Source organism: Leptonotus elevatus, chromosome 6 (assembly GCF_054856555.1).
Source record: "Leptonotus elevatus isolate MCC_2025b chromosome 6, RoL_Lele_1.0, whole genome shotgun sequence".
Classification (NCBI taxonomy): Eukaryota; Metazoa; Chordata; class Actinopteri; order Syngnathiformes; family Syngnathidae; genus Leptonotus; species Leptonotus elevatus.
In genome coordinates this window covers 22,012,762-22,034,956 of record NC_141244.1, presented here as the reverse complement: position 1 = coordinate 22,034,956, position 22,195 = coordinate 22,012,762, and the positions used below count along the sequence as shown (strand labels likewise).

At 41.8% G+C, this 22,195-nt stretch overlaps 1 protein-coding gene across 1 annotated transcript; it reads right to left on the bottom strand.

Annotated features, from left to right (window-relative positions):
* Positions 1–15,986: 15,986 nt before the first annotated feature.
* On the bottom strand, positions 15,987–18,798 carry utp11 (UTP11 small subunit processome component). The gene is made up of 8 exons (XM_086078824.1): positions 18,616–18,798; positions 18,416–18,477; positions 18,236–18,338; positions 18,036–18,158; positions 17,798–17,891; positions 16,700–16,830; positions 16,503–16,613; positions 15,987–16,267 (listed from the first exon to the last, which is right to left on the bottom strand). The coding sequence occupies exons 1-8, from the start codon at positions 18,673–18,675 to the stop codon at positions 16,184–16,186; spliced, it is 768 nt and encodes a 255-aa protein (XP_085934950.1). The 5' UTR covers positions 18,676–18,798; the 3' UTR covers positions 15,987–16,183.
* Positions 18,799–22,195: the final 3,397 nt, after the last annotated feature.

The following is a 22,195-nucleotide window of genomic DNA, read 5'->3' as shown; positions in this document are numbered from 1 at the left end:
TGAAAAGATGCCATGAACCAATTAATCGCAAGGTGTTGTCCTTTTAGATAAATACATGCCACACCTCAAATAAATGCCTGAAACTCGCACATTTTCTCAATTGGTGGCATCCACTCTAAAATATTTTGTATCCCAAATAATCATTGGCTGTGTCATCCACTTGGATTGTTGACCTAAAAAAAAATCCTGGAATTGCTCAAATAATGGTCTCTTCTTCAATAGACACTGTGCCTGAATTAATCACTAGAATTTGTCATAACCGGCCATGTTTCAATTAATTGCAGGGTGCTTCACTTCACTTTCCTTTCTCTTCTTTGGTCCTTCCTCGGGTCTCCTGACGGCCTCACGACTCTGGCTGGATTCTGAAGTGTTCGGTTTAGGTGAACGGTATGGGATTTTTAAATAGGTTTTAGGTGAACTAATGCATACACTCTTGCACGCACGCACATGCACAGACACACCCACATACAAAATAAAAATGTATAAAAAAAATTTTTTTTTTAAAAAGACAGCAATGATGATGACATGTCAAATCGGTAAAATTACCGAATGAACTGAGCTCTCCAAAAAAATAAAATAAAATAATTGCACCATCTGAAATGCCTGACACAACCCCGTTCTCTCAAATATTGTCCGCTTCTTTAAAACACATGCCTGAATAAAACAACCGGGTGTGTAGTCTACTTTGAAAAATAAACGGCACACCTCAAATAAATGCCTTCAATTATCCCATTCCTAAAATAGAGGCATGTACTAAAATATTCCATACCTCAATTAATTGTCGGGTGCAGTTAATTTAGATCAATAAATACCATCCGTTTCGATAAATACATGCCGCACCTCCAATACATGGACACTTGTATACCGTATGTGCAAAAGGCCTGCAAGAATCCTCCGCCCTCAATTAGCGATGTGGTGTGCCACGAAGGGCTCAGTGCCTCCTCACATTAGCTTTGTTGCTTCCCTCTGTGTAGTCTGCGGTGCGTTTGAAGACTGAGAAAAGACAGCAGGCAGGTTGCACTCGCTCCTCTCTGGGGTGTTTCTCAGCGCGCGCCTCTCTGTAGACGTGCCTGGGCCTCAAGCAGCGGACCACTGAGCCCACAAAGCCTTCAAATGCGGGGGAAACCATGAAAAGAGTGGCCATGAAAAGTCAGGTGCCATCAAAAAGAAAAGCTGTGTCAGGTGGTATACCATCACTTTCTATAGTGTGGCATGTACTGTACATATAGTGTACATGTACTATGGCATTGTTTTCCTCTTAGTTCCCAGATTTTCCACTAGCATTTGAATGCTCTCTGATGCAAATGGATGTTCCAGGGTCACTTGATGCTAATTGCCCTGGACTGCATTTGTCACAAAACTAATGTGCAGTTGGTGGGGGTTTTTTGGTCTGTTTTTCCCAAGTAAAATCTCTTCTTTTTTTTTTCAAAATAAATCACTATTATTCTTGAATTTAAAACATAAGCAGGTAACTAATCATGGTATTATTTTAATTATTTTCTTTTAACATTTTGAAATACATTTGAATTGTACTATTACGTATAAACACAATAACTAAGAATTTATGTATTGATAAATGTATTTTAAAATCAGAAAATATTTAATGTACTGTTATATTATACTTTTTTAGTCAGTCTTAGCTGAGTGGGTGGGCACATAATATAATTCCATTGCCGTATTGTATTGATTCCTCCCTGTACCAATCTAACTCTTATTACGCGCTGTCCAGTACACATTTGTGGATGCAACTGGATGCAAAATACTATACTATTAGTGACACCTTTTTAACAACACCCACCCAGCAGTTGCTCCATCCCAGCCTTGTCCTGCACCGACTCTGGCCTGCAGAGAGGCACGGGGAAGGATGGGGCCCAACGTGCTAACCATCCATCACATCCCACCTCGCAGTGCTGAAAAGACCACAGTTATCACTCACCCCTGACACGGCCATCGACGTTTGCCCTAAGAAGCGCACACACGCGGCCCTCCTGCCACACACCCAACGTGCAACACCTCTGCAGTCAATCCAAAATGTCCCATCACCCCACGTCCTTCCCTCCATTCAACCCCCATCAGCATCCATCAAGCGTCATCATTCATAAAAATGCCAACGCGATCAACACATGGCTCCAAAAACCAATACGAGCGTGACAAATGCCAGGTAGTTCCCAGCAGGGACCAATCACGTCACTTTGTGTCCTGTACCAGGAAGCAGTTGGTTTGCATCACAGCAGCTTCGATCTAGGGGGAGTGGGGGCAGGGGGGGGGGGGTGGGGGGGGGGACCTTTGTTTCGCCTTCTGATCCGAGCGCCACAATGGTTGCTATTGTCCCGTCGCCTTCGCAGCTTGATTACATATGGATGCATTGATGGCATTAAGTGACAACAATAACTGTGATGCTTGCGGCTCCTACTCGGCTTTGGATGTTTACCCAGCAAACCTCTGTGCTTACGCCCAGTGGTGTGAAATTGCAGCAGAAGAGGCAGATGGACAGTGTCGTGAATGACGACTACCACTGCTGTTCTACTTTAGGCTATATTTTCTTATTTGTTCGTTGGAGACTTTTTTTTTACGGTCAGTGCAAGAAAGACGGGGTGCGCCAACTCGGTCAGGATGTTGAAGGGACGGACTTAAAACCTAAGGAGAGACTGCTCTAGCGCACAAGATGTTGTAATAGTATTTATTTATTTATTTTAGGTTGTAGGTTGAGTAGAATGTGTGTATAGATGTTGAAGGGGATGTCTGACTTATTGTATACATTTAGGGAAGGACTGCTCTCAAATATGCAGTATTGTATTATCATAATTTTGCTCTCTTTTATAAAGTAATGTTGCTTGCTTGAATGTTTATGTTCACTCCTTTGTTTAGGATGTATCCAAGGGAGAGGGGGTGCGCTACATCTGTTGGGATCTTGCATCGTGCTTTGGCTGCTTTTCTTCAACTGGAACTGGGGCCTTTGTCAAGGTGCAGGAAATTATCAAGTAGTATTAAGTAGTAGACGAATTGCGTAAAACAGTAAAGCTTCTCATACAAAGCAACAACAAAAAAGTCAAGAAAAGCCTACTAGAACAAATGAATTTTGGGGGGTTGGATGATTGGGTCTCCCAATGGGCTGTGAGACTTCAAAAGTTAGGGAAAGACTAGTCTAGTATCTACTGTACACTATTGTGTTTGTATTTTCGGGTGTGAAGGGGAGAGAAGGGAGTGCGCCAACTCCCAACTCTCTGGGGATCTTGAGGGTAATGCCTGACTTGAAATGTTTCTGAAAGACTGATTTATTATACACAATATTGTATCATTTTTGTTTGTTTTGAACTTTTTATTCAGTGTGTGCAAGGGAGAGAGGGGGTGCGCCAATACTACCGGGATGTTGACGGGGGTGCGTACCTTAGAAACTTTAGAAGAAAGGCCCTATTTTATGCAGTATTGTGTTGTTATTATTATCTTTGACTTCTCTTTTCAGGGTGTTTAGGGGAAAGAGAGGGTGCGCCAACTCTGTTGGGATCATTAATGGGGTGCATCATTTTAAAAGTTGGGTTGGCAACGACTAGAATATCGTTGCTGTCCTGTGAAAATTGAATTTTTTTTTAAACGCTTTTAGGATGTCTGCATTCAGTTTCATCCCATAAACGTAAAGAAAAAAGAAACATGGACATAAGTGAGATACAGTATTTTATTATTAATAGTTAGTCGCATTTTTTTACGTGTGCAGGGGAGAGGATGTTGAAAGTGCCAGTAAACTGTTTTTAAGGCACTTATTGAAATATGTGCGTCACAATTAACCAGCTAATTTATAGAGGGAGGTAAAAAAGCTCAACATGAACGCGTGGGTGTGAAACCGTAGTAGAGGGGCCACATTGTTGACGGCGTTGAATTCCATCCATTCATATGACTGGAGTGCGTAGGCCAGGCCTCCAGCGCATTTCCCCATGACCATCACAACAGTTTCCATTCATGAAGTTCTTTCTCGCTGAGAGGACATCTGCACCACAGCGTTTGTCACCCCTCCAACCCTTCACACCCCTCCTCCCTGCTGCGCAAGCGTCCACGTACACACACACACACACACACACACACACGCGGGCTAAAGTTCTGGTGCTAAATGCCAGAGCAGAGAATCAGAAGGGCATCAGAGATGGCCGTTGTGTGCGTACGCCCATGTGCGGCTTGGCGTGAATGGGATTGATTGGGGCGGAGGGGGGGTGCGGAGTCCTTTGATACTGCAGATTGGCCGGCGGGGGTGGCGCATAGCTAAGCCTGCCCGGGTGTGTCACAATGGTCGGGTGACGAGCCCCCGAGGTTTAGCAGTGGAGCGACCCCGTTGGCATTCCACGCCGGCTTGTTGCACCACAGTGACGTGGGTGGCCCGCGGGGACCTCTGACCCAAAGGAGCACCGTCCTTTGTGGGTCCATTGTGCCAGGCTGTATCAATTTCACACAAATAAATGAACTGTGTGGTAGAATCATGTGAGGATTTGTCAATGTTAGATGCTTCATTTTGTCAGGTGTGTGACACTAGGGATGGACATCAATTTTTAACCATACTGTAGAACAATATTGTTGCATTGACAAAGTCCATCCATCCATTTTCTAAATCATATACAGGTATCCGAGAGTGGTCCTTGACAAACACTTTCAGGCGCACCTCCAAAAGTTAGATTAAACAAACAGTAAAGCCCATTTAAAGGAATCATTACAATTATGCAAACATCAAAATGTGACAAAATAATACCAAAATTAGCTACCACAAGCAAAATCGCAGTTTGGAATTTGTCATTCTTAAAACAGACATGTACGCATCATCGATAAATCCACCTCCACTCGACAAACAGAAAAGGAGACGAGACGAGGCTGCCTCTTGGTGTTTTGTCTGCGGAAGCATCAGTTGAACGAATGTGGATGTTGTCGTCTGAGCCTGAAAGGCGACTCTCAGTTCTGTCAGCATCATATCAGATGCATCGATGTGACGGATGCTCACGGACAAGCGACGGATGGAGGCGGCGATAGATTGCACGTGTGCCCAAAATACATCTGTCAGTACGGCGGCAGCTGGCGATCAAGTTCACGACATGTTTTCAGTGTATGTGTAATGGTACATTCGTTTGATTTTGATGCACGTGGAGAAGGTTCACTTGCCAATTAGTGAAGGCGAATGACAACGGTCATCTGTCTCTATATGTGCCCTGTGCCTGAGTGGCAACAAATCTCAGGTCAAATCAGCATTGCACCAGAAGTCGGTAGCAATCCTTAAAAGACAGACTATTGGGTGTTGCACCTATGGAACGAACCGTGAATTTTTTAATTGAACTGAACAATCCATGCATCCATTTTCTATGGTGCTTGTCCTTATTAGGATCGCGGATGGGCTGAAGCTTATCTCAGCTGACTTTGGGAGAGAGAACAGTTGCATCCTGTAGTGGTTGCCAGCCAAATGAAGAGCACCGAACTGAACCGTTACATCCCTAATCAAGTATTGAACTTAATACTTTGACTATCTGTTATCTGCTCAAAACAGTGCATTCAATAACCAAGGTTGTTGGTATTTGCTAAGAGTGTTCGGATTTGACATCAGATGATAGAGACAAGGAATGCGAACAGGGGTCGGATAGTGTCTTAAATCAAGAGTTCTGTCAATCCCAATAAACCCACATTCATGGATGTAGCAGACTCAGGCCAAATCTTATCTAGACCTTTTCCCTTGGTATGAACTGATCTGGACTGAAGTCTTCAGTCCTTCTGTGAGTCTTCAGAAGTACGTTTCAAAGTACCTTGAAGTGATTAAAGAGAAAGCGATGGCGCCCAATGGAGATACCGAAAAACAAGTTGGATTTGAGATCCCCATCATTTGGGTTCCTGCTCTGATAAAGCAGACTATCATTATTGTGAATGGTAGAGCGGTGACAAGGAATGCTACCCCAGCTCGGATATTCTTTAAGTCATGAGTTCTGTCACAATCCCAGTAAACCTACATTCATGGATGTAATAGGCTTCACTTGGAACAAATCCTATCTAGTCACGTCCCTTGGCACAAACTGATCTTGGACAGAAGTCTTTTAATCCTAAAATCTCTGTTCTGACCCACATCACAGACAGTAATCGTCCGAGAGGTCCAGGGAGAGACAAAGGAAGGCTTCTTGCCCAAAGCCGGAAGGCCTTATTCATTGGATGCCAGGACGTGGGCAACTCAGGCACAGATTTGCAACAGGGAAATATTATCTCTCCAGTTTACAAGACCCAGTCTGGCTCTTGTTTGGCCATTAAGGTACTTGATGTTCTGAGTGGCTGTTGTCTCCCATGAGAACAAAGTGAACACTTGTTGGCGTGACCCAGAGGGGTGAGTCCTCGCTTTCTTCCCATTCCTCCTCCAGCCCACCCCCCCCTCCGGATCAACGGCAAGGCCGGGCGGAGTTCAAGCTGGGCCACGTGTTGGCCATTACACTCCCACGATGACCCTGTTGAGCTCAACATTTGGAGTCCCATAAAAACATTATTGTCCCACTCCTGGGATCATTTGTCCACAATTACAAAGGCTCAGACAAAAAGCAAAATGTTAACCACGACAGTTTTGCGGAGGCAAATTTTTCAAATTCTGCCCCCCTCTCCCACATCCCGCCCATCCAATACCACATAGCACCCACACTGTCGTAGTAGTTCTTGTCCAACATTTGTATCCTCCGTGCCTGCATGCATTTATTGTAATTTTCTCTTCTCGTTTGTTGTCATGCACCGATTTGCCCATCTCTTCTTCCCTTTTATGATGCGTAACTATGACGGGGCCCGGAACTGCTAAAAGTCCCTAATGGTCCTTTAGCCTCTAAATATATCCATTCCGCGTCGTCTGGGTCCTTTTACCTGCAAAGCGAACGGGCAAGGTCGTGCCAGCCGATTAGCTATATTAAAAACAGCCCATTATGGTAATAGGGAGGGGGTCTAATGCATGTACAGGTTGCTTAGCGCCCGCATATTAGCGCTGATAGATGACTCCGTGATGAGCACGGAGAGGTTCAACGCAGTTCAGCTCCCGTTACTCGGCGCGTTGACCTCTACGCTGGTCACTTAGGCCAGTGATGTTCATTCCTGACCAAACATTGGCAGCAATATGCACAAGGACATTAGCAATTCACTGCGACAATGAAAGAGATTTGTCGAGGCAGTACGCCGGATGAGTGGTTCGCGCTGTTGCCACACACAACGACGGTTCCAGATTTTATTTTTATTCAAAAATCATGCTTCAGAATTGTTTTGTTTTTTTATTGTCTGAAAATGGGAATGATAAGAAAGAACAGTAGTTGTAGTTCTATTCATATTATTATAAAGTGTTGTTTTTTGCTGTTCTCATGAATGTGTTGTTTTTTTTTAAATCTCCTGCCCAAATCCAATCCCAAAGTTATTTATAAAGGAAATGGCGAATAGGGAGTGTAGTCGACAGGTATCAAGATAGCAGACGACAGTGCTAACACTCCACTTACAAGGTTTTAATCTCAACATCCACAAGGGAAAACGCCACGCAAATCTCACGTCATTAAACCCCACCATCTGCCCCGCGCCATCTTGTACCCTGCACCCCGTTTTCCCCCAGTCTCACCGGCAATCCCGACCAGCATTCCCGTTCTACCGGCCTGGGAAAAGGGACCGCCATTCCCCTTTCATCCGCTCTTAGAGGACAAACATCAGTCCCATCTTGCCGCCCATCCATATTCATGAGCCGCTTATAAATATCTGATAACGGCGTCGTACGCTACAGCTGTTTAGCTGGAGAGCGCACAAACAACACTTCCACTGAGAGTGCGCCTGCATTTTCGCACTAAAAACTGGTCAGAGACCCCCGTCCCCGAGTGGTTCTACCCCCTCACCTCCTGATAGCATCGGCTCATTGCAAGGATATCTGCGGTGTTAATTAAAGTGCGACTGCAAAAAAGAGGAAAGAATCCTTAAGTGGCTTTAAAGTATTTACCGTTTGTTCCTCTGACAGGCCTCGCGCTTATCAGTGCGGCGAGATAACCACAGCGACGTTTCAAAAGGCCTGACTAATCGCTTTGGCCCCAACATTAGGTACACATGCACAATCCAACATTAACATTAAAGGTCATATATTATGAAAAATTGACTTTTTAATGTTTGTATACATATAGCTGGGTCTCCAGAGTGCCTGCCAAGTGTGAAATCGAGAAACCGATTAAGTCTTTAATTATCTGCCTGTTTCTGAATATGTGTCTGTGAGCGAGCCAATCTGCACTTGGGCCCACTGTTACAAAACAATGGGGCTAATTAACATAATAACTAGAGCTTGGACTCTCACCCAAAATCGCCCTTCGCTATTTGTTTACCGTTTAATCAGCGAGTCTCCAATCAACTTGAATGAGTTACTAATTGTAGTTTTGCCTTAGTCCAAAAAGGGAAAACTCTCTATGATTGTATTTAAATTATTATTTTTTCCTAATAATAATTCCCTTTTGGGGTGAACCAACATGCTCAAGCTTGTGTATCCTTGTATCCCAAACCAAGCCCACCAAAGCTCAGTCAGTAGCACCCTGGTCAAATGAAAAACAATTAGTCCTCGACCACAATCAACATGAAAATGGGTGGACATAACAGGACGCAAGAAAATGCCTCAAGTTCTCATGCTTGAAATTAAACCAGGAAGTCAACCATGTTGGTTAAATTCCAGGATTTGTATTTTGAACAACTCTTCTTATAAAGGAAATTCTATCCTGGACAGATGGGAGACGGTAAATTGTGAGACTTTCCTGACACCGTCTATTGTGGCCTGAACATTAAGAATCAGAATTTGAAGATCATTTCAAGGATTTGCCATAAAATGGGGCACTTTACCATTAAATTTTGCTTTAGTATCACTTTGCTAAAGAAGGAAATCTTGCGTTTACATTTCTGTGGGCAATAACAGTGTCAGAAGCGTTATTTCCTTTTTACATAATTTTTACATAATGTCCCCCTCATCCTCACACTAATTGGATTTGATGTTATGTTTGCCCATTTTATTTGTGGTTAACCTTTCCCACCGGTTAAAAAGCATGTAATATAAAGTTATGTATCCATTCCTTTGCTGTTTACAATGCAGAATGCATGTGAGGGAGGGAGGTCGGCCGGGTATTCGGGGGCTTCCAGAGCACATCCCTGCACTGATGTTGATTGTGAGAGAGAGGATGGAGAAGTATCTTGGATATGGAATGACAGCATCCGATTGACGAGGGGGATGCGTCGGCTCAAAGTGCACTATTGAGCAACTTTTCTCTCCCTCTTTGACTTTGTTTTATTTACCAATAGCACGCCACTTCAAGTCGCTCCTCAAACTCATTAAGAGCGGCAGAGTTGCTGATGCCGGCAAGAATCTTTTTTGGTGCGTTTGGCTCGGCCTGAAGGATGTCTTTGTTGTGTTTCCAATACAAATAGATGGAGATTTGAATATTGCTCCTCTAGAGATCGAGAGTGTTTATACTGTGTGGTTATGTGTGTATAACTTGACAATGTGTTCCTGTGAGGTGAACTGGAGAGGAAGAAAAGAAAAAAACGCTTTTTGTGATTTTCGGCATTGGCTATGTTCCGTCACAATGTTAGGTACATGTATATATATAATGAATAAAAAAAAATAAAGCTGACTACTTCGCGGATTTCATCGATTGTGGTTATTTTTTGGGGCATAACCCCAGAGATGAACAAGGGAACACTTTAAGCTGTTTTGTAGGCATTTTGTTGCCTTACTGGACCCGGCGTGAACCAAACCGAGACTGCTCTGTGATTTTTCAAGAACTGGATAATGCAACAGGTGCACTTACAAAAAAGCAACTGTTTTCAAAGCTGAAATTTATAGGAAACATTTAATGTGATAATGAAAGAGGGGGGGGGGGGGTGAAAATAGACAGAAGGTGGGGAACGAACGTGAATGGGAGATCGAGAGCGATCGGGGAGGGAGGGACTGTTTTCAGCTAGCTAGCGCTCCTCATTAGCCATGCACAGCATCTTGGCTCCTCTCCCACACCTCACGGCTCATCATCATCATCATGGCCCCGACCCTGGCTGCCAGCGCACCCCCCTCTCCTCCCCATCCCCAAACCGAGTCCCATCCCTCCCTCCCCTTCCAGCCCCTATAATCACACCCGCAATCACAGCATCTAATTAGGTTAATTAATTTGTATCAGCCCTTGTAGGGACTTGGCTGATGAGCCAGCCATAATGGTCTCCGTAGCGCACCCCTCCCCTCTTCCTTCCATTGCAAAAATAAAAAAAAAGGGGGTGCAACCCTCTCAAGATGAGCTGATAAACCATGGGGTCACATCTACCTCCCCCCTCCTTCCACACACCACATACATTACCCCGCTTCTTTGTGTCCACCAGAATGAAAACGTACACGTTGTGCGTGCAAGTGCTTGTTTGTTTACACTCTTATTGTCGTGGTGTTCCCAAAGAGGCCTGGCAACACACAAAAAAAAAAAGTGTTCACCAGCACGCTAATGATTCTCTTGGCAGTTTGTCTCCACGGTTGTCAGCATCACATTACAATCAGCGGCCCTCATCAGGCCACTGACGAACAAACTCTGATTAACACCCATCCCTCCCACCCGCGTATGATTACTGCAATCACCCGGGATAACCACGCATGCACTGTACTGAAAACCCCTACTCCTCACCACCATCTAGTCATACACACACATAAAAAAAAAAAACACAACATAAAACCTCACTGAGCAAAAACGCAGCAGACGCGTACAAGTTAACATAAATGATGCAACTCAAAATCCTTCCGCAAATTCATCAACACCACAGACAACATTTAGTTCAAAATTTCACTTTAAACTCAAATTTACAAATGGAGATTTGGATGAGATAATTTCTCTTGTCTGTGTCACTTGTTGCTAGGCAGAATTGGTCCAAAATCCAATGGGACAAAAACCTTATGTCAGTCACACTCACTATGTTGAAGGAAACATATGGCCGTCGGCTCCGCTGCCAAACAAAGCTGAGGAAGGACAGGGCCTGTGTCCAAATTCACAAGACTGGGTCCTCCAAAGGCCAAATTCGTCGGCTGCATGACGTCCCTCCTGGCGCAACTCGACAACGCGCACAGACTTACACATGAATGGAATATCGGACAATGCGCTACCGACAATCAGCATTGACAATACATTCATATGCAAGTCCATGCATGCTGTCAAGTCGCGCTGGGAGTGACGTCATGCAGCCAACAAATTCGGCTTTTGGAGGACCCAGCCTTGTGAATTTGTAGACAAGCAGGGAGAGGCAGCAGGAACAGAAAGTCAGGCAGACACACATGAAATTAAATAATTAACATTGAAATCAGTCCAAAAGAACTATAAAAATATTTGAACAATATAGTAATGCCACAATTGCTACTCTGTATTAATGATGAACATGAAAACAAAAAATGCCTTACACTGCATCTACTGGACCTGTGTGTAAAAAACAAAAAACAAAAAAATCACTATAAATGATTATTATTCAAATACTATTCAAAAAATATAATACTGGTTAAAAATATTACAATAATTTTAAGAGCTAACAAAAACAATTAGAAAAAATAGGGAAAACACTAGTTAAGTTTTAAATTATAGATTATTATTAAATTTAAGAAATTATAATAGTGTGGCTATTTAAAAATCCTTTATAAATTAAAAAAAAAATGTTGGTTGTTGTTTTTTTTATATCTCAAACAAAAAAAATGGACCATGGTGATTACACAGTGCTGAAAAAAGACCCCCCAGTTTGTAGTTGGGCCGGGATATTTTGACAATTTTTATACAGAAAAGAATCAACTGACAATGGAACCAAATTTCAATTAGAAATAATGGCATTCATTTATTTGCAGAAAATTGGGTTTGGTGGGGAGGGGGTATTTTGACATCTTATTTTATATAATCTGATAATGTTGCAGTAGAAATTTCCAGTTGCTGTATTAGAATATTATTCATTGTAATCATTTTCAATATTTATCAAATACTAATTCTACTTAAAGTTACCAAATATAGTTCCGTCCCATAAAAGTGTATTTAAAAGGAAACAAGCAGGTTGCATTAGGTGGGTTTATACACACACACACACGCATCACGTTGTGTTGCAGGCACACACAGATACACACAATCAAAGAGAGACAATGACACACTGCGAGACAAGGACGCATCCGCTAGTTAAAACCTAATGAACACCTCCCCAAGGCACGCGCTCGGCATCTCCCTGAATGATGGCCTGACAGTAGCAGGGCAGATGGGTGCGCTCCACGCCCTGCCTTCTCACACACACACACACACACCCTGCTGCTGCCCCTCGCCCCTCGCCCCTGCAGAGTTACCAAGTCACAGGGGTGCTGTGTGTGTGTGTGTGTGTGTGCATGCGTGCGTGCACCTCAGGGCGGGTGGATACTGAGGGCCCCCGTCATGATTTTAGGCTCCCATGCAAATTTAATCAATTGGAGTACTTGTCGCCAGCCAGGGCTCATTAGCAACCCGTTTTTTCTTTTAAAAGAAGGTTTGGTGATCCCCAACCTTGCCAGACGTTGTGCTAAACACACAAGCGCGCACACACATATTCAAACGCTCTCGAAAAAATAAATAACACACGTCAAGGGCTTGTGTCAAGATTTCCCTTCACGTGTCTTCCCCCTGGCACGCTACTCCTCCCCCTCCTCTTCCGCTTGTGTACCTCCTCTCGATCCACTACTTCAAAAGGCCCGTGACACCAAGCGTCACGGCACCAAGCGAGGGGAGGGGGATCCTGTAGGATAAAGACTCACCCTCACCCCTCACGTTTAGACACACGCTCGAACCCTCATCCTCCTCCCTCTACTCAATTAATTGGGGGATCGATTAGTAGTCTTCTTAACCATCTGATCTGGCATCTGAAAGCTGGTAAACAAGTGAGGAGACAAAAGTGGCTGCATAAAATGTGATTTGGCAACATTTTAACATTTTTCAACTTGTGTTAATATTAGGACATAACCGTATAAATACGCGAGACTTAAATTGAATGACAAAGGAAGGAATCCATTGTCATTTCTCTTCAGATACATTTTTGAGGAGCTTTCCTGCCTACTTTCACATTATTTTCAGCATCATGAGTCTGAGTTCCTGTTTCTGCCAAGTCTCTCTGTCCTTTCTGCACCCCTCACTAGCCGGGTTTACATGTAACCTTGTATTCCAACTAGAAAGAAACCCAAATGTCCAAATTACAGAGTATATTCCTTTTGCCAAACCATTTCAAAGTCATCGATTCAGTGCTGCTTTGACGTATATGCGCAAATATGGTGGCTTCCAACCACAGCTCGTTTGCTGCGGGAAAGATAATTTTTAACTTGATTTGATCAAGCTGTTGCTTTAATAAAAGTACAAAAACAATTGCAACTGCTGTGCTAAATAGATGACTGACCTCCATCTTGATCAACCGCACGATGTTTAGATCTATCTGCATGGCACTCGTCTGTAAAACGGATGATCTGATTAAATGGAGTGGTGCATGTAAACACCAGATTGGAATAGACCGTGTCTCATGTAAACGGTTGGCCAGAGATCTTCAATCGATTTCAATCAAAATGACCGACCGAAAAAAAAAAAAAAGTTTGAACACAATCCCGGCTTCTGTCATTCCAGTTGGCAACACTAATATAATATGCCAATTCCAGTATTTGCCTGTCTTGAGTCCTTGAAGTCTGCCCAGCAACAAGTGGCCAATTAAACATGTGACTAGAAAACATTAAAAAAATTAAAAAAAATCAGAGTAACCCCGTTTCTGCTCCAGCGATATGATTTATATTTCACTTGTGAACTTTTCTAATGAACTGCAAATGATTTATGTGGTCATAACCATAGAAGAAGAACTGGAATGCAACAAGTCTCCAGGGTGAATGACATCCACGTCTTCCTCACGTCACTCGTTCGAGAGAGCGTGCGTGCATCGAGACCCTCGGACCCGGCCTCCATAAGCCGAGGGGGTGGAGGTCAAAACACTGTGTGCGCAGTTCCGGACCCCCGCTATCTCACCCTGCACAGACATGCCACTGTTCCTGCTCAGGCTGGCCTTTCATTGTCGGACATTGCCACAACACAGTCCACCCCCTTTTCTCAAGAAATGGGACCCTTCGCTGGGATGCAGTGCCGGCAGTGGGCGATCTTCTGATTTTAAAGATATAGATGTGAATTCCTTCAATGTGTCCTCATCATTCATTGAGTTAGACTCTGAAGGTTTGCTAGAAGTGTTCGAACCATGGGACAGAGTTCAAGTGGACATACAAGTGCAGGGAGGGTGACACTGACCCTAGTGTACAGTCGCTTTTTAAGGAGGAAGCTTGTTTAAAAGACACAGTAAAAGGTTGTTCTGTTTAGTTATGTTTTATAGAGAAACTATGAAAACAGGCCTTTAGGCATTGTTTTTTCTTAGCAAAACTCATTTCAAAAGATGGACTTGCGTGTTAAGTTTTCTTTTGGCTTTTCTTGACATTTTGCTACTTTTATTCCGAAAGATGGATTTGCATATTTATTTTTCTTTGTAGTTCGCTTTTTAGTGTTGTTTTTTTAATTACACTTATTCCAAGTACTCAGGTTTTGATTTTTCTTTGACTTTGCATGGACTCGGAGTTTCTCTCTTTTTCTTTTTTTCAGGGATCAGGGAGTAAAAATACCAGGTATCGGTATCAGCCCATATTTCAAGATATTGGTACTCATGACACCGCCCTCTTGTGGACATTTTTATGATCAGGAACTAGAAATTAGAAGTATAGAAAATTGCCATTGATTTCATGCAATTTCAAGAATAAATTCTATATTGTGATATATAGATATTTCCTTTAAATTATCTGTCGTTTTTAGGGGAAATGTTATGAATCAAAATTAAAAGCGGTAAGTAGTATCGAACACCATCTTACCATTTGGTCGATCCTATCTTTTCCTGGATTTTTTTTTTATATGGACTTTCCCATTTAGCTTAGCTTTTCATGTAGTGCTTTACAAAACTGATTCCATAAAATGAACTCCTTTAGCTTTAGCTTTTGTCTTTTCGCAAAATTTATTCTAAAACATTCATTGACTGACATCATGCATGCTGCCACCAAAACGCACAACAACTCTTATCTACCACACAAGCACCTCGAAAGATTCACTTGCGCAGTTGACATTTTCTTTGGCAACATTCATTCCAAAAGATGGACCAATATTTTTTTTCTGCCCCAATTTTTGGATTTGCTTTTGATTGTCTTAGTTTAGTTTACCCTGTAAAGTGTCCTTGGGAGTCATGAAAGGCGCTGATAAATTGAATGTATTATTATTATTACTAATGTCAACCTTTCAACTTTTCAGCTTGAGATGTCCTCACATTAAAGTAAATAAACCCAAAGTCACTCTTTCCCTGATCTGTCCCCTTATAAGCACACTGGCTCACCTTTAGTCTGATCATCAATGTTTGGACCAAGGCCTCTGCTTTCCTTCCCTCTCTGCTGACATTTCTGCCTCACTCACTCTCTCTCTCTCTCTCCCTTCCCTTGCAGATGTTCCCGGGAGACTTTGATGGATCGTCCGCGTTTATGAAGCCGCTGCCACCGCGGCGATCAATCACGCCTCGATCCCTGCGATCTGCTGTTGGACTTCAGCTCACCCTCACGTTGAACAGCAGGTAGACACACACACACACATATGCACGATTTTAGTGCGGCTCATCATTATGAATAAATCATATTAGATCAGTCAAAATTGTAATGACTTGGTTCAGGTACACCCGCACTCTTAATCTAATGAGATCCAATAGAAGAGTTATATCAATAATCTGCCTTCACAAGATAATGGTTCTTTTGCTTTTTAATATTAAAATGTACTTATTATTGTAGTGGTGTACAGTTTTATCTCATCATACATTTGTAATATTTGGCTACCTTTTCATCTCATGATTGAGCTCCTGTACCTAATGCTTTGTCCAGCCAACGTTCAGCTTGTTCTGTGCCAGTCATTGCCACACAGCCCAATGACGCCATCTACTGATACAAAGTACAACTTACAGCTTTATTAATAATGTTTGTTCACTAGTTTTTTCTTTATGTAATTACTAAATCTGATTAACCAATCACAAGTGAATCATGTCAATGTTTAATATTTCATCTGGAAAAAAAACGTATGTACAAAATGGTTGACACTGAGGGATGATGTTAGTAATTGGTCAATTTAGTGACACATCAGCGTTTCCTCTTGGTCTCAAACTTGTAGATGGCCGGCGCGTTTGCCGTCTCCTTCCTGACTTTGATCTTCTTGTTTTTATCCTGTAGGAAAACATTCATTTTACGGTGAACCGCCATTCCAGACTTAACTGTATTTTCCAACCCAACCGCAAAAGGTGAAAATCTGCCACCACCAAATTAATAGATTAGATTAGATAGAAATAGATTTCCGCCATATAATATATGTGACAGAAAAGTAGACAAAAAAAAATCCACAACACAGTAAGTGAAGCTTGTATAGATCATAATGCGGCCATTAGCTGCTGTGAGTCATCACCTGTAGGTCCTTACGCGTCTGGAGCTTCTGGCTGATGACAAATAATTTTTTCTCCCGGTCAATCCGTTGGGAGAGATGCATGTACTCGTGCTTGCGTTGCTTGGACAGCTTCTACAATGCATGAGCAGGAGAAAATGAAGAATTTAGAGCTCAGGAAGATTTTTTTTGAGAGTAAATAAATATAGACTGATGCAAACCTTTTGACTATGAGGCTCCACGGCTCCCAGGATGTGCTTGTTACTTAGAGTGTCCACCGTGGGCCTGTTGTACACACGGTCCACCAGTTCAGGGACGGTGTTCAGGTGGTCAGCCAAGTCGAACGACTGCACTGTAAAACACAAGCCGACATTTGTTTAGTATTAGTACTTAACTACAGGGCATTATGCAAAAACAATTGGCCTAAAAACAAATTTTCATCCACTCAGGATGCCATCTTGCCAGTATACCAGCTGCTAACATGTTAGCACTCCATCAATCTCAGTAGGCTTTAGCGTGTAGAGTCACATTTAGGCTTCCTCCTCTTAGGTTCTTGTTATATTTTAGCATAGCAACAGTCAGGACGTTTTATTAGAGATTGTGCTTAACTACCGGGCAAGCTGTGAAATCCTTTTCCATCATCCTTGGTGTTTTTGTAGTCAAGCTGGCACCTTATTATATGCTAGCATCTTATTATATGCTAGCATTTTAGTGTTTGAGCAGAGCAATATTTATGACAAATATTAACAGGCTACAAGCCAAAATCAAATCCTTAGCCACTCTACCATGGTGCATTGGTACATATGTTGCCATCTTTCTATAAGCAAACAAACAAACTACAAGCATTAGCATGCTAGCATTTGATTAAATCTCAATGGAAATACATAATAAAAACAATAATCATAACAAAAAAACAGGGCAAGATGAAGAACCCGTTATGCTAAAGCTATCTTTTTACTCAGGTTGCCATCTTGCTATACATTTACTCAACTGCTAGCATGTTAGCTCTCTGCCCAGCTGAGTGACACTTGATGCACTAACGCAACTTATTCAGACACATGATGTTTTATTCACCACTCAGTAAGTATTCACTCCTGAATAAAAATCTACATAAATTACTAGATTGAACACCGCATGTTTAATTATTTAGATTGCAGTTTACCTGCATCAATTCCTATGACAAAACAACGTGTGCATGACTGTACTGGGTTATATGATAGCATTTCCAGCCAATTCTCCTCGGTTTCCATTCAGACCGAGTAGTCCTCAACTTACGGGACTTTATTAGAGCATCCCTTGTTACATTTGTGAATGTTTACCTTCTTTTTTGGAACCCACAAAAAATGTGTGCTTGTTTTTCTGTTTGCTGCCTGCATCCAGAAGATGGAGACTTCCTTTCATCCTCTCAATTTTCTGAAAAACACATTTTATAAATAGGTTACTGGCACATGACAATGATTGGTAGACAGAGAATGGTAATTTATGAATGGATAAAAACTGAGCAGTTTCTATAGTGAAATTTTTTCATCATTCATTTTATTTCATGTGTAAATTTACCCTCGCTTCCGCCACCCTCTTCATCTCTACGTATTTAATATCTTGCGTCGTCATCATTTTCTTCTGCTCCTCCGTCACCTCTGGCTCCTCTTCATTTCCCTTTTTGAATATGTGGGCTCCATCCTGTTGATGGCAAGCATGATCAACTAAATCCAATGGGATCTAGAAAATGGTAAGATCATACCTGTTGTCAATGTTACCTTCTGCTGTGAGTTGATCATGTTATGGTAAAACTCATCTGGGTTCTTCTCCAGAGCCTTCTTGCGAAGAGCAAGGAGCGTGTTCTGTTTCTTGTGGAAGTTACTGTTAGAAACCAACACAATGAGTGAATTTCATGTAGTTGTATAGTTTGAACCATTTGTGGGTTTCATGTAACTTACGTTGCACGTTTTTTGTAGTCTTTCTTCTTCTCCAGAAAGCCCAACTGCTTCCTAAATTCAGGCTGATCAAAGAAAACACGTTAAGTGGGTCCATTTAGGCTTGTATGCGAATAAAGTCTTAATCACTAATAACCCAGCCTAAAGTAGTCCGGCTAGCTTTGTCAGCTAGCCGCTCGCCCAAACTCCCTCGAAAAACTTACCTGGGATCTTTCATGGTGGTTTCTCTGTTGGGATTTCAGCGCTTTCCTGAACGACGACATGTCCGAGAAGTATTCCAAACAGCTGCTAGGACAAGATAAACCCTTTCAAATGTATAATTTCAGACTTTTACAAATCCCAGAATAAGCACTACTCCATGTTGTTTCCCTTCAAGCAAGCACACGTGGTTCCGGTTTACTCATTTCTCTTTCGCAGATTCGCCACGAAAAAGAACGTTCTCCTAAAATCGTCTAATTGTTCATCGTGAGTGCAACGCGATAAATAATATGATCGTGTATGTTTTTAAAACAAAATTTTATAGCTGAATAAAAAAAATTAAAATCACTTGCGCCGATGTTTGTTTGTGTTGTAGTAATGCATTGGAGGCAAGAGAGGTCACTGGTGCACAGTTTTGTCCTGCTTTGCTTGGAATTGGAAACAGGTATAGTACTCTACTGCACTATGAAACAAAAATGTAATTAAAAAGTGCCATTATTATAAAGAGGGGAATCAACAAAATAATATTACATTATTCTTAAATACAGTACAACGTTTAACCACCAGTATAATTTTATTTAGCAAAAAATTCATTTAAAAAAAACGTATGTACTTTTTTCATTACATTTTAATTTAAATATTTTGTTGGGGCCCCAAGTTGAATTAGTTCTACACTGCAGGCCACAATTAATCTCTATGAAGAAGAAAGACACACAAAAAACATGACAGGCCCATTTAATATTTCTGTAGAAGTTGTTCCAAGCTTCTTGATGACATTTTAACTTTTACTGTCTTTATGGTTCATTTTACATTTACAATTTAGTTATGTTTTTCCTGTTATTTCTTAACCTCCTCATGTTTATGAGTGCATCAGCTCATAATGAAACGAGGCCTGATGTTTCTCATAAACAACATGAAATAAAGTGTATAGCCAAGCAGCCAGTGAACATAAATATGTGCGACGTATGAAAGGCTTTCTATAAGTTGCAGCGTCCTCTGAGATAAGACTTGGGGAGGTGGGGACTACATCCTGGCATGATATATTTGAGAGAAGCCACAACGGCACCAGTGAGCTCATCTCACCCAGACTCCCAACTCCCAATGGCATCTCACTACAACCGCGAGGAATGTCTGTTACATGTGTGAGATTTGCCCAGCATGCAGAATGTTTGCGGCTGATGAGACCAATGAATGGGATCAGTGTTTCCACATGATGTCACATGCTTTGTTTATCGTCAGCACTGCGGGTTAATGACCCCCGAAATCTTGTGCGCACGTTTCACCCCCACTTTTAAATGTCTTCAATCAGGCCTTCTTGCTCTTTATGTTACTGTGGTTTTCATGGTAAATGAAAAGCATGGCCCGCGAGTCACATATGGCCTGACCTTTTTTTTTTTATTCAACCCACAAAGTGAGCATTATCAACAGAGATGGGCAAAGTAAACTCTACCTTAACTTCATTAGCAAGTGGCAGCACATTTAGTGACACTCGAGTCGTACATTTCTCTGTCATCATGAAAGCTGTAGACAAATGAAATCACATTCTAAGATTTATAACAGTCATATGTAAACAAAAGTGAACCACACTCTTCAGATATAAAACCCATTAAACAATGAGTCTCCACCACTAGAATAACAAGCAACAAAGGCGGAATGCCTTCTTAAGTCTTGTTTTTAACAGTTCTTCTCAATGGTCACACAAGTATAAAAATAAAAGTGATCAAAAACACTCTAGTGCTGATTTTACACAAACAAAGTGTCCAGTGAAATGGCGGGAAATGGCAGAAAAGAGCAAGTCGAGCCGATGCAGGGATACGGTTTGGTTTTCTTTAATGAACGCCGAGGAAATATCAGTGTTGACATTTTGTTGGATTACAGCAAGTGTGTGTTGTGAGCTCAAGACTTTGGTATGTCTCGCTTGTATGACCGGTTCTCATCGCAAGTGACCAACTCACATTGAAAATAGCACTTACAGTAAATGAAAGATGCGAGCGAGAATTCTTGATACGGTAAACATTGTAAGGTTGGGGGGGAAAAAAACTTCACAATTTAGCGTTGCACATCTGTCTGGAGTACCTGCTTCGGAGTGGGCTCATTTGGACAATTTCCTAGTAGGCGTCAGTCTAAGTTCAAACCGTGGAATTTGACCAAAATGATTGACTTCCTGTTCAATTAGGGGCATGGGTCTTGAGACTTTTCAAAAGTGTCTTGTAACTGTTATGATAGACGTGTCCACTAAGTCCATGTTGAAAGGTGAAACTGGTGTCTAGGGCAATGTTGTTGTTTTTACTTTCTCAAACTCTTTAAAATGATAATCAGTTTTTTACACCATGCTTCTCCTTCGTTAAATGTCATAGCTTTGCAATCTAGCGATGCCTATCTGTCATGAATACCTGCTTCCGATTGGCATTTATCAAATTTGTTGCTTCAAACCAAAAATGGCTGACTTCCTGTTCAATTTTAGGCACATGTATTCTGAATTTCTTACGGTTCAATGAAACTGGAGTGGGACGCTTGTTTTTGCAAACTTTCCAGGAATCCTCAAAATGATCATCCAAGTTTGAGGCCAAGCTTTGCCCACATCAGAGTGAATATTGATTTCATCTATAATGGCTCATTCAAACCAAAATGGCTGACTTCCTGTTGCATTGAGGCCATGATAGTAATATTTACTCAATTTTGTATTCACCAGTCAGGTGTTAATTTTTTTCAGGACCAAACATATTTTCACCAGGATACACACACTTGTAAAAATGAAAATTTTCAGGCATGTTGATGTTCCCTAAAAGCCGATTCATTCATCTGAAGAGTAATAAGAGTACATTTTAAAGGACCTGGAAATGAAGTCATTAACATGTTGCTGTTTTTAATTATATACTATACATAATGTTGTGTTGTGTTGGGTTGTGTTGCGCCTCGTGGCTAGGACTCCCTTGGAAAAGAGACCTGCGGATCTCAATGGGATTTTCCTGGTTAAATAATGGTTAAAAAATAAGAATTATTATTATTATTCAAATAGGCCTTAACACTGCCTGGTGTTCAGGCCCTAATAAGTAATATAACATGATGACATAACATGATTATAAGATCCAGAATAGTCTAACTTTTGAGTATATTTACATTGTGGTCTTTTAATATCCACTCACACACTTGTTCCGCAGCTCATTGGCCGTCGTCAGCTGCTGGTCCAATGCCCGCCACTTGCTGGCCGCTCCGGTAGGCGCGTTGCCTGGGTGGGATTTTCTTACCAAGCAAGAGCGAGAGAGCCTCTCGCACCACAAAACCTTGTAAAGCAGAAATTGTCTACAATTAAGTGCAAATATACTGCTCATTTTCTCGGCTTGAGTTTTGAAAGTGTATATTGCACCGTGATGGCGGCGACGTTATGGGTGGCATCGGGATCAAGTGTGAGAAAGGTTGGCAGTAAAAGTCACATGATGGTGTTTTGATGACACATGTCCAGACAGGACATTTTGTTGTACGGCGACAAATACCTAACAGCCATTAGGGATGCATAGTGTTACAAGTTGTACCTTCATGTTAATAATTTACTTCTTTTAATGGTCCAATTGGTCCATTATTTGA

Bases quoted from the DNA above. Each gene is read 5' to 3' on its own strand.
- utp11 (XM_086078824.1), bottom strand. From the start codon at position 18,675: ATGTCGTCGTTCAGGAAAGCGCTGAAATCCCAACAGAGAAACCACCAT. The intron at 18,478-18,615 runs GTAAGTTTTTCG...TTCTTTGATCAG, and splicing joins ACCACCATGAAAGATCCCAG to CCTGAATTTAGGAAGCAGTT. The intron at 17,892-18,035 runs GTAAATTTACAC...TGTGTTTTTCAG, and splicing joins AGAGGGTGGCGGAAGCGAGG to AAAATTGAGAGGATGAAAGG.